The following is a 12,899-nucleotide window of genomic DNA, read 5'->3' as shown; positions in this document are numbered from 1 at the left end:
TAGGAAAATAATCTTTAATTAAAACAGTGTCAGCACATTTTGTTGTCAAAATCACTGCTTGTGTTTCATAAACCTGGAACATTTTTATAAGGGCTGTAATTGTTCAAACTCAGTGCTGGACTCTTTGTTGTATGGGTATAGTTTAAAATAAACTGTCTAATGTAGCTTGTCTAAGTTCAGATCACTGGGAGATTAATTTCAAAGGCCACACTGTGATCTTCCTGCAGTGTACCAGGGGCTTGGAAGCTCAAGATCATGGTGTCTGTCTTGGTGATAGATTGGAGAAGACAGTCTGTTAATGATATTTTCCGACTGAATTCAAAGCTTTGATTCTTGGAGTTCTACACAGTACCACTGAGGAGATTTTTTTTTTTTTTTAAAGCAAGGCTTAGTATATAGCTTAAGGTAGAAGTTCCCCTAGGATGTTGCCTGAGTCCCTCCATCCTCCCACAAGTGTGTGTGTCTGTCTGCCTGCAGCTTGACCTCTGACTACATGGTGTCTTTACTGAGGAAGCACTGGTGTATTTAGTCCAGTCCTATCTACCGTGTATGGTAAACAAAACTACTTACATCCCGTTTTGATGAGGACAGGATTTTTACTAAGATTGTCGGTCATTTGCTTGTTGTCTTTTTAGATAGAAAACTAAGACTTTGATGCTGAATTGCTACAGTTTCAGGTCCTGTAGCCCATGTCAGTCTAGCAACAGTTAGTTAAAAGACATTGGACTCCATCTCCCATCCCATCCAGACTTACTCACCAAGACTGGCAGCAAGAATTTAGGAATTAAAATACTATGTACTTTATTCTACTGCCTTTCAACAAGGATCAGCATGTGAAAGTTGAAATTTCCTGACCAGAATTTGAAAGATGATGTAATATTCTGGGCCTTAATTCCAGAAGGAGCTCTCTGATACCGGTTTACTAGTTGGTGGTAAATTCTTGAGTCGCCAACTATTAGGCCTTTATGTCCAGATATTATCTTAATTTATGGAGTAAGGTCCCTGAGTTCTCCTCTTTCCTTCCACAGGGCAAGCAGGAGGACTTCAAGACGACAGTTCTGGAGGGTATGGAGACGGCCAAGCATCAGGTGAGGGTGGCATTAGATGCTTGCCACTTTAGCAAGAGCCGCCAAGTCAGGGAGTGATTGATGCTTGCAAGTGTTTTTGGCTATGGTATTCTCATTGTAGCCAGAAGCGCAGGGGTAGTGTAACCCACAGGGCAGAGTAGTATAAGTAGAGAGTGTAGCCAGAACAAAGGCAAGCAGACTGTTGAAGTCCTCAGGCCGATCTCAGCCCTCCATTCTTCTTCATGTTTTTGAGGAGATGGCGGGTACTTTTCTTGGGAATCATGGGACCTTTAGAGAGAAAAGTAGCACTAGACACAGACAAAAAGCCATGGACTCAAGTCTTAAAGCTGAGGTATTCTAGGACTAGACTGTAGGTGACATCTTATATAGGTCTGATTGTTGATGTTGGGTATTTTTCCCAACTAATAGTATGCAATCTCTTTACAGTTGAATTATTTTGTTTCTAGGTAAAAATTACCCTTTAGAAAATTATTATACAAAGGGCTTTCTCTTCTCAGACCAAACTATGGATTTTTACTTCTAGGAAAAAGTAAAGGATTTAAGGGTCATCGTTTGGAACAGTTAAGTTTGTTCCAAGAATCTGAAGCAACATGTTTGTGTTTCATCCTTTTTGTCTTTGAAGGGTGTGTGTGTATCTATGTGTGTGTGTCTATGTGTGCCAGGGCCCAAAGCTGGTTTATTTAGACACTTGGATAAAATAGGAATACATATACTTACTGTTGAAGGCTGTCTACTCTCATTAAGTATAATTTTAAGATTATTTGTCTGTTGAAGTTTGTGTCTGGCAGGCTCAGGACATATTTGTTTTATTTTGGACCAGAGGTAGTTCCTTGGAGATACAGCAGTTGGTAACTAGTAGTCAAAGGGATTTGGATTGTTCAAAGTGGAGATCTTTCCATTACTGACCCAAGGACCTGCTTACCTCAGAGGATTATCTTTCTCTTTCAAAGAGAATGCCTTTACTGAGTGATCAGGAGATCTTCCTTGAAACTTGATCAGGAACAAACTCCAGAGTCTTAATCTCAAGGAAACCAAGTTTTGTTAAGTTTTTTATTTGTCTTATGAAATGTTCCTCTTGGGTTAAAGAAACAGATACTGTATTGCTGGTATAACAGCAAACTGTCATGTGGAACTGTAGAGCCAGGGACCTGAGTATTGCCAGGAGGGTGATGAGTGTTGTGACTCCTCCGACCCTTTGTTAGATTATCTCTTGCCATGTTCAGAAGCATACACATGTGACATAATCGGAATTTTGTTTTGTGTTTCGAGACAGGGTTTCTCTGTGTAGCTTTTGGCGGCTGTCCTGGAACTCACTCTGTAGACCAGGCTGGCCTCGAACTCACAGAGATTCACCTGCCTCTGCCTCCTGAGTGCTAGGATTAAAGGTGTGCGCCACCACTGCCGCCCAGCCGACATAATCAGAATTTAAAACATGCCTAAGTGGTCAGCATTCTTCTCCAAATGAAGCCAGGTAACCCTTGAGGGTTTCTTGTGGTCAGGATTGTATCTTGGTTTCTTAAAATCCATGTTGATGTGTATCTTCTAAATCTTAGGGCTATAAGGGAGCTTGAGGTCATCTTGTCTAGCTTCCTGCCTTCAAACAGTAGTGTTGTGTATCCCTTGTTTACAAGTTAGAACCTGAAAGAAACCCAAAGAAGCTTTATGAGTTGGCCAGCGGTAAACCAGCAGCTGTGAAGAGCCCAGTGACTTTGCTTCTTAGAGTAGAGACTGTTGTGTGGATTGATGGCAGTGCACTTGCCCTAAAGACAAACCGTGTAAGTAGGAGAACTCGGGACTTCGCTTTCTCCTCCTGTCTTCGCTCTTGCTGTTTTAGAACTGTTGTAGGACTTGACACACCTGCTGATTTTAAGAAAAGACTTGTTATGTAGATCCCATCAGGCTTTTGTTTCCACTTTCAGCCTGGAGTCTAGTTAATTTGTCTCTTTTATTTAAAAAGTAATCAGAGGCAAACATACATGGAGGCCTCCTTTCTCTAACTTCTCTGTTACTAGTCAAAATGCCATTTGCATCTCATAAAAATCAGGGCAAAATAATTATGTAGCATAAAATACTTAAGAGTCCTACCTCCCTGCTTCCTTCTTTTCTAGTTGACTCACCCTGCAAAATCTAGGTGGTTCCTTTAAAAAAGAAGATTTTGTGTGTTTCCAGAGGCAGCATCAGATGATCAGAAAGGGCATTATATTTCAGTGTGATTGCAGTCTGGAAGGACGGCCGTTCTAGAACTTAACTGTGTGAGGCGGGGAGACAGGACTGAAGCAAGGCAGACTGGGGCTTTTTAAAAATGTAGACAGCATCTTTGTAACTTTCTGAATTTCTAGAATAATAGATTGTATTATGCACACCCAAACACAGCAGTGAAAAATATTCCAGAGCCAAGTGCTAATTACTTCTGAATTCTACGTACTGTTGGTTTCTTAAACAAACAAGAGACATTATCCAAGTTGGCAGGTTTCCTGTAAAGGAGACTGATGTGAGTTGTGAGAGTTTTGATTTGTCTTGTTGGCAGTACTGAGTGCTGTGCTGTGCTCTTGAGCAGTCAACTTGAGATAGGTAGATAGATAGATAGATAGATAGATAGATAGATAGATAGATAGATAGATAGATAGGTAGGTAGGTAGGTAGGTAGGTAGGTAGGTAGGTAGGTAGATAGATAGGTAGATACATAGATAGATAGATAGATAGATAGATAGATAGATAGATAGATAGATAGATAGATAGATAGGTAGGTAGGTAGGTAGGTAGGTAGATAGATAGATAGATAGATAGATAGATAGATAGATAGATAGATAGATAGATAGATAGATAGGTAGATAGATAGGTAGATAGATAGGTAGGTAGGTAGGTAGATACATAGATACATAGATACATAGATACATAGATACATAGATAGATAGAGCTGTAAAAGCAGTATTCTTCCTGATATGTTAATACCACCTTTTTAGTTTCTTTTATTGCATTTGTATAATGTTTTTGATTTCTGATTTAGAGAAGTACTTTGAAATTGCCATGTCAAGTAAATAACTTCTCTTAATTGTTTACATACTCCTCAGTTGCCCAAAGTTAGCCAAGTGTATGAGGATTTTTTTTTTCTTTTTTTCCATTAAGAACATTTGCATCTTGAACCAAATGTCATATGAAATTTTGGGGGATTTTTCTCCATATAGTTTTTCCTACTGTCATTGAAAAATTATCTGTTGTAGAAGTGTTAAGTAATTGATCACTTTTTAAGTATACAGAATATAATACAGTATAGCTAAGAAAGAAAATGATTTTTGGCAGGCCAGAAGAGGGTTTTGTTTGGGTATGGGGTGGGGTTTTGCCATAGCCCAGGTTGGACTTAAATCTATGATCCTCTTGCCTTAGCCTCTGAAGTGCTGGCATTATGACACACACTGCCGTGGTCTGCTGAGAAATGGAGTTTAATGAGGATTTAAGAGAGATCATTCATTTTCATATTTATAGTGTACACATGAACTATACAGGAGTAGCCTAGTAAGTATTTGGTTCAAGTACTAAATTGTAATGAGTAGATAACTGTTCATTAGAAAGATTTAAGTTATTTTGGGGTTTGGCTTTGTTTTTTGTTTGGTTGTTTTGGTTTTGGGCTAGGGGCTAGGGACATCAAAGCTGTATCATTTAGAAAATGTCTGCCCCTGCTCGCACCTCCTCCTCCTCCCCCTCCCCCCCCCCTCTCCTAATGTCAGGTGCCACCTGCAGGAGGGCAGTTCTTATTTGATCCCTTGAGGAATAGTGAGTTGTTCTGACAGTCTTTGATTTGGGGTTGGAGGTAGTTAGACAGGATTGTTGATTTTTATTTAGAAATGTGCAACACATGGTTTTTGTTCTTACAATCTAGCAATATTTAATGTGTGGCCTCTGTCAGCACTGGTTAGTTTTACTTGGCCTTTTTGTTAACTATTAGTTTCTTTAAGTAGTGATTGTCATTTGAACGTCATTATGGAAACAGACCCCTTAGAGGAGCTACAGTCTTCAAGTTAAATTTGTACCTGCTGTGTTCTTAATTCTAGTCTTTACTAATTCCTTTTATCATTGCTTCCAACTTCTTGTCTTATGACCTTAAATATTAAATATAGGTACTTACTATAATACTTTATGATATTGAATTCAGAAACTCTAAAATTGTACCATTTCTTGTCCCTTTCCTGTTTCTGGAGTAGAGGTTTGCTGGGGATTGGACCTAGGGCTAGCTAAGCACATGTACTGCTTCTGAGCTGCACCCAGGCCTATCTGGCTGTTCAGATGCTGTGCTAGTGTTTTTAAGGTGTTGGGGTTGTAACCCCAGGGTGTGCCTGGCTTTCCAAGAATCCCTTACAAAGATGAGTTTACCCCCTAGCTTATAAAATATTTAAAAGCCAATTAAAATAATCTCAGAATAACTCACTTAATAAACTGTCATATGTAGCAGCATTTCACTTGTATAGAGTGAAGTATTTCTAATGTTGCTGACAGAAAAAAAGTCGATTCTTGGACCTTCTGACTTAACCATTATAGTCTGCTTAATTCTCTGCCTACTTGCCAACACTAGATAATAAGGACTGATGTACCTGCTCTTGATGAGATTGTGTATTTTTCTGTTTTTGAGTTTTCAACCTTCAACTTTGCATTCCATGCTGTGATTTCAAATGAAGTCTTGTGACTATATTCTTTACTCCTGGCCTCTGTTAGTGTACTTTAACTTTTTTTCTTTAAATTTTATTGTATGCTATCTATGGTGCTCATTTTAATTAGAATATAATTTAGCGTTACCTATTTGATGAATGAAAATATTCTAAATGGCTTGTTATAAAACAATTCATTAATAAACTTTAAACTTTGAGATGTTAAGCTTGAAATAGTACCTGAAATTTTAACCTTTGAGGCAAAATCAAAACCACAAACAAACAAAAACACTTTTAAGGTAGTATCAGTCTGTGAATTAAGCAGAGCTTTACAAAGCCTCCTTGGGCAGAAGAGGCCTTTGAGGTTTCGTCAACACTAACTAGTCTGTGCCCACTTGCACTGTTCTAGTGGTCCTCTGCTTCCTTTGCTAGGTGTGGAGGGTGCAGCTTTTCAAAGCCGTCTTCCCCATGACCGGATGACCTCTCAGGAAGCAGCCTGTTTCCCAGACATCATCAGTGGGCCTCAGCAGACACAGAAGGTTTTTCTGTTCATCAGGAACCGCACAGTAAGTATCTATGCCTCCCTTTTTTTCACTTGGATTTTGAAAATTGCCTATGACTTTTATAGAGAATAGAGAAAACAAAAATAGAAGGACAGAAAAAAATTTGCAATATTTTTATTCTGTTTATAACCATGGCCAGGGGTAAATTTTTTTCCTTTAGGTATTTAAGATTTATTTTTATTGGTTTTGATTCTCTGTACACACACACACACACACACACACACACACACACACACACACACACACCCCTTAGATTACTGAGGCTGATTGCCTTCTTTGCATTTATTAGTCATTTGTAATGCTATAATTTTTTGTGTTCTTTGCCAAAAAGTTCTTTAGCTATCAGGCATGGCAGCCTTGTCTTTAACCAAAGCACTTAGGAGACTGAAGCAGGAGGATCTCCTTCAAAGTTAGCGTAGGCTACATAGCAAGATCCTATCTCAAAACAAAACAAAATTTTTAAGCGGGCAAGATGTTATTTATAACATCCCCACCATTTCCTCGAAGTATCTACAGAATTTCTAGGTATTTTGAATATATCTCCGAGATGTCTTAAGCGTGCTTTCTTTTAGCCACCACTTACTTCTTTAGTTGGTGCTACATTTGGATCACCAAGTACAGGATAGCTGAGGTGACAGGTGCCCTGGAGTTTTGAAAAACACGAGAGTCAGGGTAATTTAAATGAATGGGTGGCCTTAGTTTCTATATACTGAATTTGATCTTCTCATGACTGAATTAGCAGGTCTTAAGCATATCAGTATTTGCTTTTAGGGGAAATTTTAGATAAAATTGCCATGATTTTGTTTCATTTGAGGAGAGTTTTCACTTCTTACATAAATTTGAGTGATGGTTTTAATAGTGATTTCTGTCTTTTCTGGTTCGTTTTCTGGGACCCAAAGTCAAGATTTGATGAAGGGTTGGCTCAAGTTAGTGTTGAGTTTCTGGCTAGGAGTTGCTTTCTGCTGCAGTGATTGTATCTGTTCCCTGGCCTTGGGCTCCATCTTCTGTCTGTCTGACTTGATGGTTGAAGTAGAGCTCTGACCTGAGCTTTATCCCAGGGTGGAAAGAGGAAGGAGCTGTGAGGTGGAAGAGCTTGAGCAGTGTATATAGAGTGATTGCATTCTTCTTTGATTGTAGCTCTCCAAAAAATGGAGTGTCTATGTAGCTCTAGCCATAGCCCTTTGTGATTGGTTAATTTATATCTAACCAAATTAAATTCCTTGGTTAGAACTTAATCTACAAAATAGGGTTTGTTAATTTTTAGCAGGACTTAAATATGATGGTATTTATCCTGTTTTGTATTTTGTAAATATGTGTATGTGTATATATGTGTGTGGCTATTCGCTTTGATGGAAATTCATTGAGAACCATTGGCTATACTATAATCATTTCGTTCTTCATCTGCAGGCTTTGAAATAATTCGCTGTTCCTTTTTTCTTAAACATACTGCTCTCTTGGCTTCACAGTGTATTGATTTTCTCCTGTATCTCTGCCTTGTAGTCAGATGCTTCCCACCTGGCCATGATGTGACATCCTCTCCCTCCTTCTCCTCCAGGAGTCTTCTGTACATTGACTTCATTATCCTACTGCAGACCTTCCCTCCTCCCAGCTCCCTACCTTGTGTCTCCTCTTAGTTGTCTTAGAATTAGACTCATGGTGTAGTCTGTGTTTGTCTTCACTGGCCCCATTCACCTACTCATTTAGCTGTACAACCGAGAACTGAGGGATCATCACTGACACTTTTTAGCCCCTGTATACCTGAATGATTATGATTCTTAACTGCTCAGTATCTGGAATTACATAATCCCAGGTTTAAATCCTAGCTGCTTCTTACTGGTTCTTAGGCACTTTTCTCTAGGCCAAATAGCCTTTAGCTTCAATAATTTACTAATACTGTGCAGTTTTATGTCACACAATAGTTTCCTTGCCAGTACTGTAACCCTTACTGTTTATATGAAAATAAGAAACTCATAGGTGATATGTGTCTGTGGGCATGTAATACAGCTTCTGTCATTTAAATACAGTTGCAGTTATGGTTGGACAACCCAAAGATTCAGCTGACATTTGAGGCTACTCTCCAACAGTTGGAAGCCCCTTACAACAGTAAGTGCTGTGTTCACTGGAGAAGGCCTCCAGGGGCCTCCTGCTTTGGAGGGATTCTTTTTTTATTGACATTATACTTCATCTCGTGATGTGCATAAATAACCCTTATAAAGTTTGTTTGTTTTCCTGATCTGTAAATTGTATTGATGCAGATTTCTAAATGCTTTCCCAGATCTATTGTTTCACTTGGATCCATGGAATATTTTGGTATATGATTGGCTAGTTATCTGGTTTTCTTTGTTTTTACCATCATCAAAGTCTTAGGAAGTTTTTGCCAAAATATATGAATATTGTTCATACCTTGTAAAGGTTTGTTCTCTATTTTATCTGTAATGTAATATCATTTTAAAAATGCCAGTTTAGTGGGGGGTGGGGGGGGAAATGCCAGTTTAGTCAGGTATGTGGGCACATGCCTATGACCTAAACATTCAGGAGTTGGAATCAGGAGGACCAGTAGTTGAAGGTTAACTTCATCTATATAGCAAGTTTGAGGCCAGCCTCAACTTCATGAAACTCTGTCTCCAAACAGCAATCCATGCCCCTCCCCTCAAATTTCTGTGTTGAGCATTTTGTACTAGGTTACAGCCTAATAGTTCTGTGACTTAGTTTGCTAAAGGTATCACATGACCAAGGGTCACATGAGTTGTGTGTAGTGTGACTTCACATTGGAGAAAGAAGAGTTAGAAGAGCTTTTTGTTTAAACTGTTTTAAGTATAAACATGTTTTTAATTTACTCTACAGGTGATACTGTACTTGTCCACCGAGTTCACAGTTACTTAGAGCGCCATGGTCTTATCAACTTTGGCATCTATAAGAGGATAAAACCCTTACCAAGTAAGGACTCATCTACCAAATGAACTAAGTGATTTTTAGTAATCCTTGAGGCCTTTGTTTAATATTCATGATGCTGTGACATTTTACTTTTATTTATAAGATTCCACTAGTGAAAATATTCCCAATCTCATAAGTTAAATTTAAAATAAGATAAATAAATGTATATTTCCCTGGATTTCCTGTTTGAAAGGCCTTAGGAAAAGATTAATTTCCAATTTTTAAAAATTGGAATTATGGTCGGGGTGGTGGTGGTAGTGGAGTGGCACACGCCTTTAGTCCCAGCACTCAGGAGGCAGAGCCAGGTGCATCTCTGTGAGTTCAAAGCCAGCCTGGTCTGCAGAGCGAGATCCAGGACAGGCACCAAAACTACACAGAGAAACCCTGTCTCAAAACTAAAAAAACTTAAAAAAAAAAAAAAAAAAGCTATTAGAAACGTGAAAAGTCAGTTATGCAGGCAGGAAGTTTTGAGGCTTTCCTCTTAGATTCTTTTTCCTTTCTAAGTATTTGCCCTTTTCATGCTGTTTGAACAATGTATGTCTGCCAGGGACCTAAGAGACAAAGATGTTCTAAAAAGAATTGAATAATTTTCAACAGAAGTAAAACCCTTGAAGAGAAAATAGCTTACACTATTACAGTTGGGAGGTAGGTGAGCAGGCCTGCCAGAGGTTAGGCCACAGAACTTCCCATTCCTGGCTAATGCAACTCTTAGAGTGTTGAATTCATTTTTTACAAGTTGCAGACATTTTTTGTTTTCACAGTTTCAAAGTAACTGAATATTTAAGGCATTATGTTAAGAAACCAGAAGTTTTCATGAGGGGGAAAAATACAAACTCCGAACTACAACAAAATACTGTTTTTTTTTTTTTTGTTCTTTTTTTTCTCCCTTTTAGCTAAAAAGACAGGAAAGGTGATTATTATAGGTTCAGGGGTTTCTGGCTTAGCAGCAGCTCGACAGCTACAGAGTTTTGGGATGGACGTCACACTTCTGGAAGCCAGGGTAAGAGCTGTACTTGACCTAATGGAAGCATGATAAGGGGTACCTGTTGCAAATTAAAGAATTGGACAATTTGTGCTCGCCGAGGACTGTACTGTACTAGAATATTTTGGGATACCGTGTAGTGTGGTAAAGTTGTTCCTGTAGCTTTTACTTACATTATGATTGTTTGATGCTAGGAATCAGACTGAGCCTTGCACACAGGAACCAGATTTTCTACCATTGATCTATGTTTCTCAATAGTGTATTTTTGACAACAAATTTTTAGAAAATGATCAGTGAGTATGTGTAAATAATTTCAGATTATTTTTTACCATTAGCACTACTTGTCTGTCTTTTTCTCTGGTTTTTTTTTTTTTTTTTTTTTTTTTTTTTTTTTTTTTTTTTTTTTTTTTTTTTTTTTTTGGTTTTTCGAGACAGGATTTCTCTGCATAGCTTTGCACCTTTCCTGGAGCTCACTTGGTAGCCCAGGCTGGCCTCGAACTCACAGAGATTCGCCTGGCTCTGCCTCCTGAGTGCTGGGATTAAAGGCGTGCACCACCACCACCCGGCCTTTTTCTCTGTTTTAATATTTATAATTATGTGTTTTATGCATATATCTGTGTGGATATATGTACATGTGAGTACAGGTTCCCAAGGAATACAGGAGAGGGCATCAGATCTCCTGAACTTGATTACAGCTGGTTGTGAGCCACTCAATGTGGGTGCTGGGAACTGAACTCAGGTCCTCTGCAAGAGCATCCAGTGCTCTTAACCCCTAAGTTATCTCTCCAGCCCCTGTAGTTACCTAGCTTTTTAATTTGGAGTGTTCATAAACTAACTTTTTGTAGGAGACCATACATTTCAGTGATATATTGTTTGCTAGACGGGGAAAAGGAATTTTCTTAGGTCTTTTAGAAAAGACCTGGTAAAGCCCAGAGAATTGGTTATATTCATTATTATTCCTGGATCTGGAAATGGAAACTTCAGGTAGGAAAGGTTGGTGGCACATCACTTCAGAAAACTGTTATGAAAATGATTTTTATAAATTTAAATTCATAATTTTTTGTATTTTACCTTCCAGTGGCTTAAAGATTTTAGTTAAAAAAAATAAAAGAACCCTTAGTTCTTAGTAACCTAACCACTTTCAAAATTTTGTAAAATCCTTAAAGTATTATGTATATTTCATTCAAAATTACTTTTCATAAAGTGTTAATTTTTTTTAAATGCTCTTCTTAAATAGAATGTGGAGAAATAAAAATCATTTCCCCAATATACTGTTACTGGAAAAACCTTTTAATTTCAGAGACCTTTTTTCTATGTACTCTATCTATTGTGTGTTAAGAGTAAAGGAATGCTTTACGTGCCATTTGTGATTGTTCCCACATGGATTATAATCTAAATTGCAAGGTTTTGTTTTGCCTTTTTTGTTGTGTGTTTCAAGTTTGTGGAATACTTTGATATTTTCCATAATTTTATCACTATAGCTCAGTAAAGTTTTTTATCCCCAAAACCTTAATCGACAGACGTAACCCTGGGCCTCTTAAGGAGTAAAAGCTATGTTACCAGTTTGTGTTCAGTAGACATGGTTCCTGGGTTGCTTGGGAGAGAACATTAGAGAAGTCATCCACCAAAAGATCCAGTTACAACAGCCAGTGTACCTGTAGTCCAGACAGCTTGGACTTATGTGAGCCCAGCAGTTTAAAACTAGCCAGGGCGGGGGCTGGAGAGATGGCTCAGAGGTTAAGAGCACTGGCTGTTCTTCCAGAGGTCCTGAGTTCAATTCCCAGCAACCACATGGTGGCTCACAACCATCTACAATGAGATCTGGTTCCCTCTTCTGGCCTGCAGGGATACATGCAGGCAGAACACTGTATACATAATAAATAAATAAATCTTTAAAAAAAAAAAAAAAAAAAAAAAAAAAAAAAACTAGCCAGGGCAACTTGATGAAACAGCCCCATTACAGGTCCTCCCCCCCCATTACAGGTCCTCCCTCCCCCCATTACAGGTCCTCCCTCTCCCCATTGCAGGTCCTCCCTCCCCCCATTGCAGGTCCTCCCTCTCCCCATTGCAGGTCCTCCCTCTCCCCATTGCAGGTCCTCCCTCTCCCCATTGCAGGTCCTCCCTCCCCCCATTACAGGTCCTCCCCCCATTACAGATGATGGTAGTGATTCCACTGCGAGCATCAGATCATGGTGGTAGAAAGTTGATGTTTAGTGTTGGATTTTATAAGCATGGAGTTTCTCTTTGAATGGGCCTTGTGTGTCCTGGACAGTTAGAGCAGCTGGGCAGGATGTGGAACTGTCTGGCTGTCAACATTGTTTCCTTTCACATCATTTCTGACATTCATGCTTGTTGCTACCTTTCTTTCCCTCATCTTTTTTTTTTTTTTTAAAGATTTATTTATTATGTATACAATATTCCTCCTGCATGTTGCCTGCAGGCCAGAAGAGGGCACCAGATCTCATTATCTATGGTTGTGAGCCACCATGTGGTTGCTGGAAATTGAACTCAGGACCTCTGGAAGAACAGCCACTGCTCTTAACCTCTGAGCCACCTCACCAGCCCCATCCCTCATCTCTTTCTTTCCCTCATCTTGAGGTTATCATTGGTTTGTGTTTAGTGCACACGGTACTGTTTATTGATAAGTGTAAACTCATAATAATACTTTTCTTGTTCTATTATGAAAGATTGA

General features: G+C 38.8%; 1 protein-coding gene across 2 annotated transcripts in view; it reads left to right on the top strand.

Moving 5' to 3' along the window:
- Kdm1a (lysine demethylase 1A) overlaps window positions 1–12,899 on the top strand; it is a 53,065-nt gene that overhangs the window by 20,200 nt on the left and 19,966 nt on the right. The window contains exons 3-7 of one of the 2 annotated variants that reach the window (XM_042272103.2): window positions 1,029–1,088; window positions 6,161–6,294; window positions 8,316–8,394; window positions 9,136–9,228; window positions 10,119–10,225. In XM_042272103.2, the coding sequence (XP_042128037.2) occupies window positions 1,029–1,088; window positions 6,161–6,294; window positions 8,316–8,394; window positions 9,136–9,228; window positions 10,119–10,225 (473 nt within the window). The remainder of the gene's footprint in view (window positions 1–1,028; window positions 1,089–6,160; window positions 6,295–8,315; window positions 8,395–9,135; window positions 9,229–10,118; window positions 10,226–12,899) is intronic. The other variant, XM_042272105.2, reaches the window with a different exon arrangement.

The sequence above is a fragment of the Peromyscus maniculatus genome, chromosome 2, assembly GCF_049852395.1.
Source record: "Peromyscus maniculatus bairdii isolate BWxNUB_F1_BW_parent chromosome 2, HU_Pman_BW_mat_3.1, whole genome shotgun sequence".
In the NCBI taxonomy this organism is placed as follows: Eukaryota; Metazoa; Chordata; class Mammalia; order Rodentia; family Cricetidae; genus Peromyscus; species Peromyscus maniculatus.
This window is presented reverse-complemented; position numbering and strand designations above follow the sequence as displayed.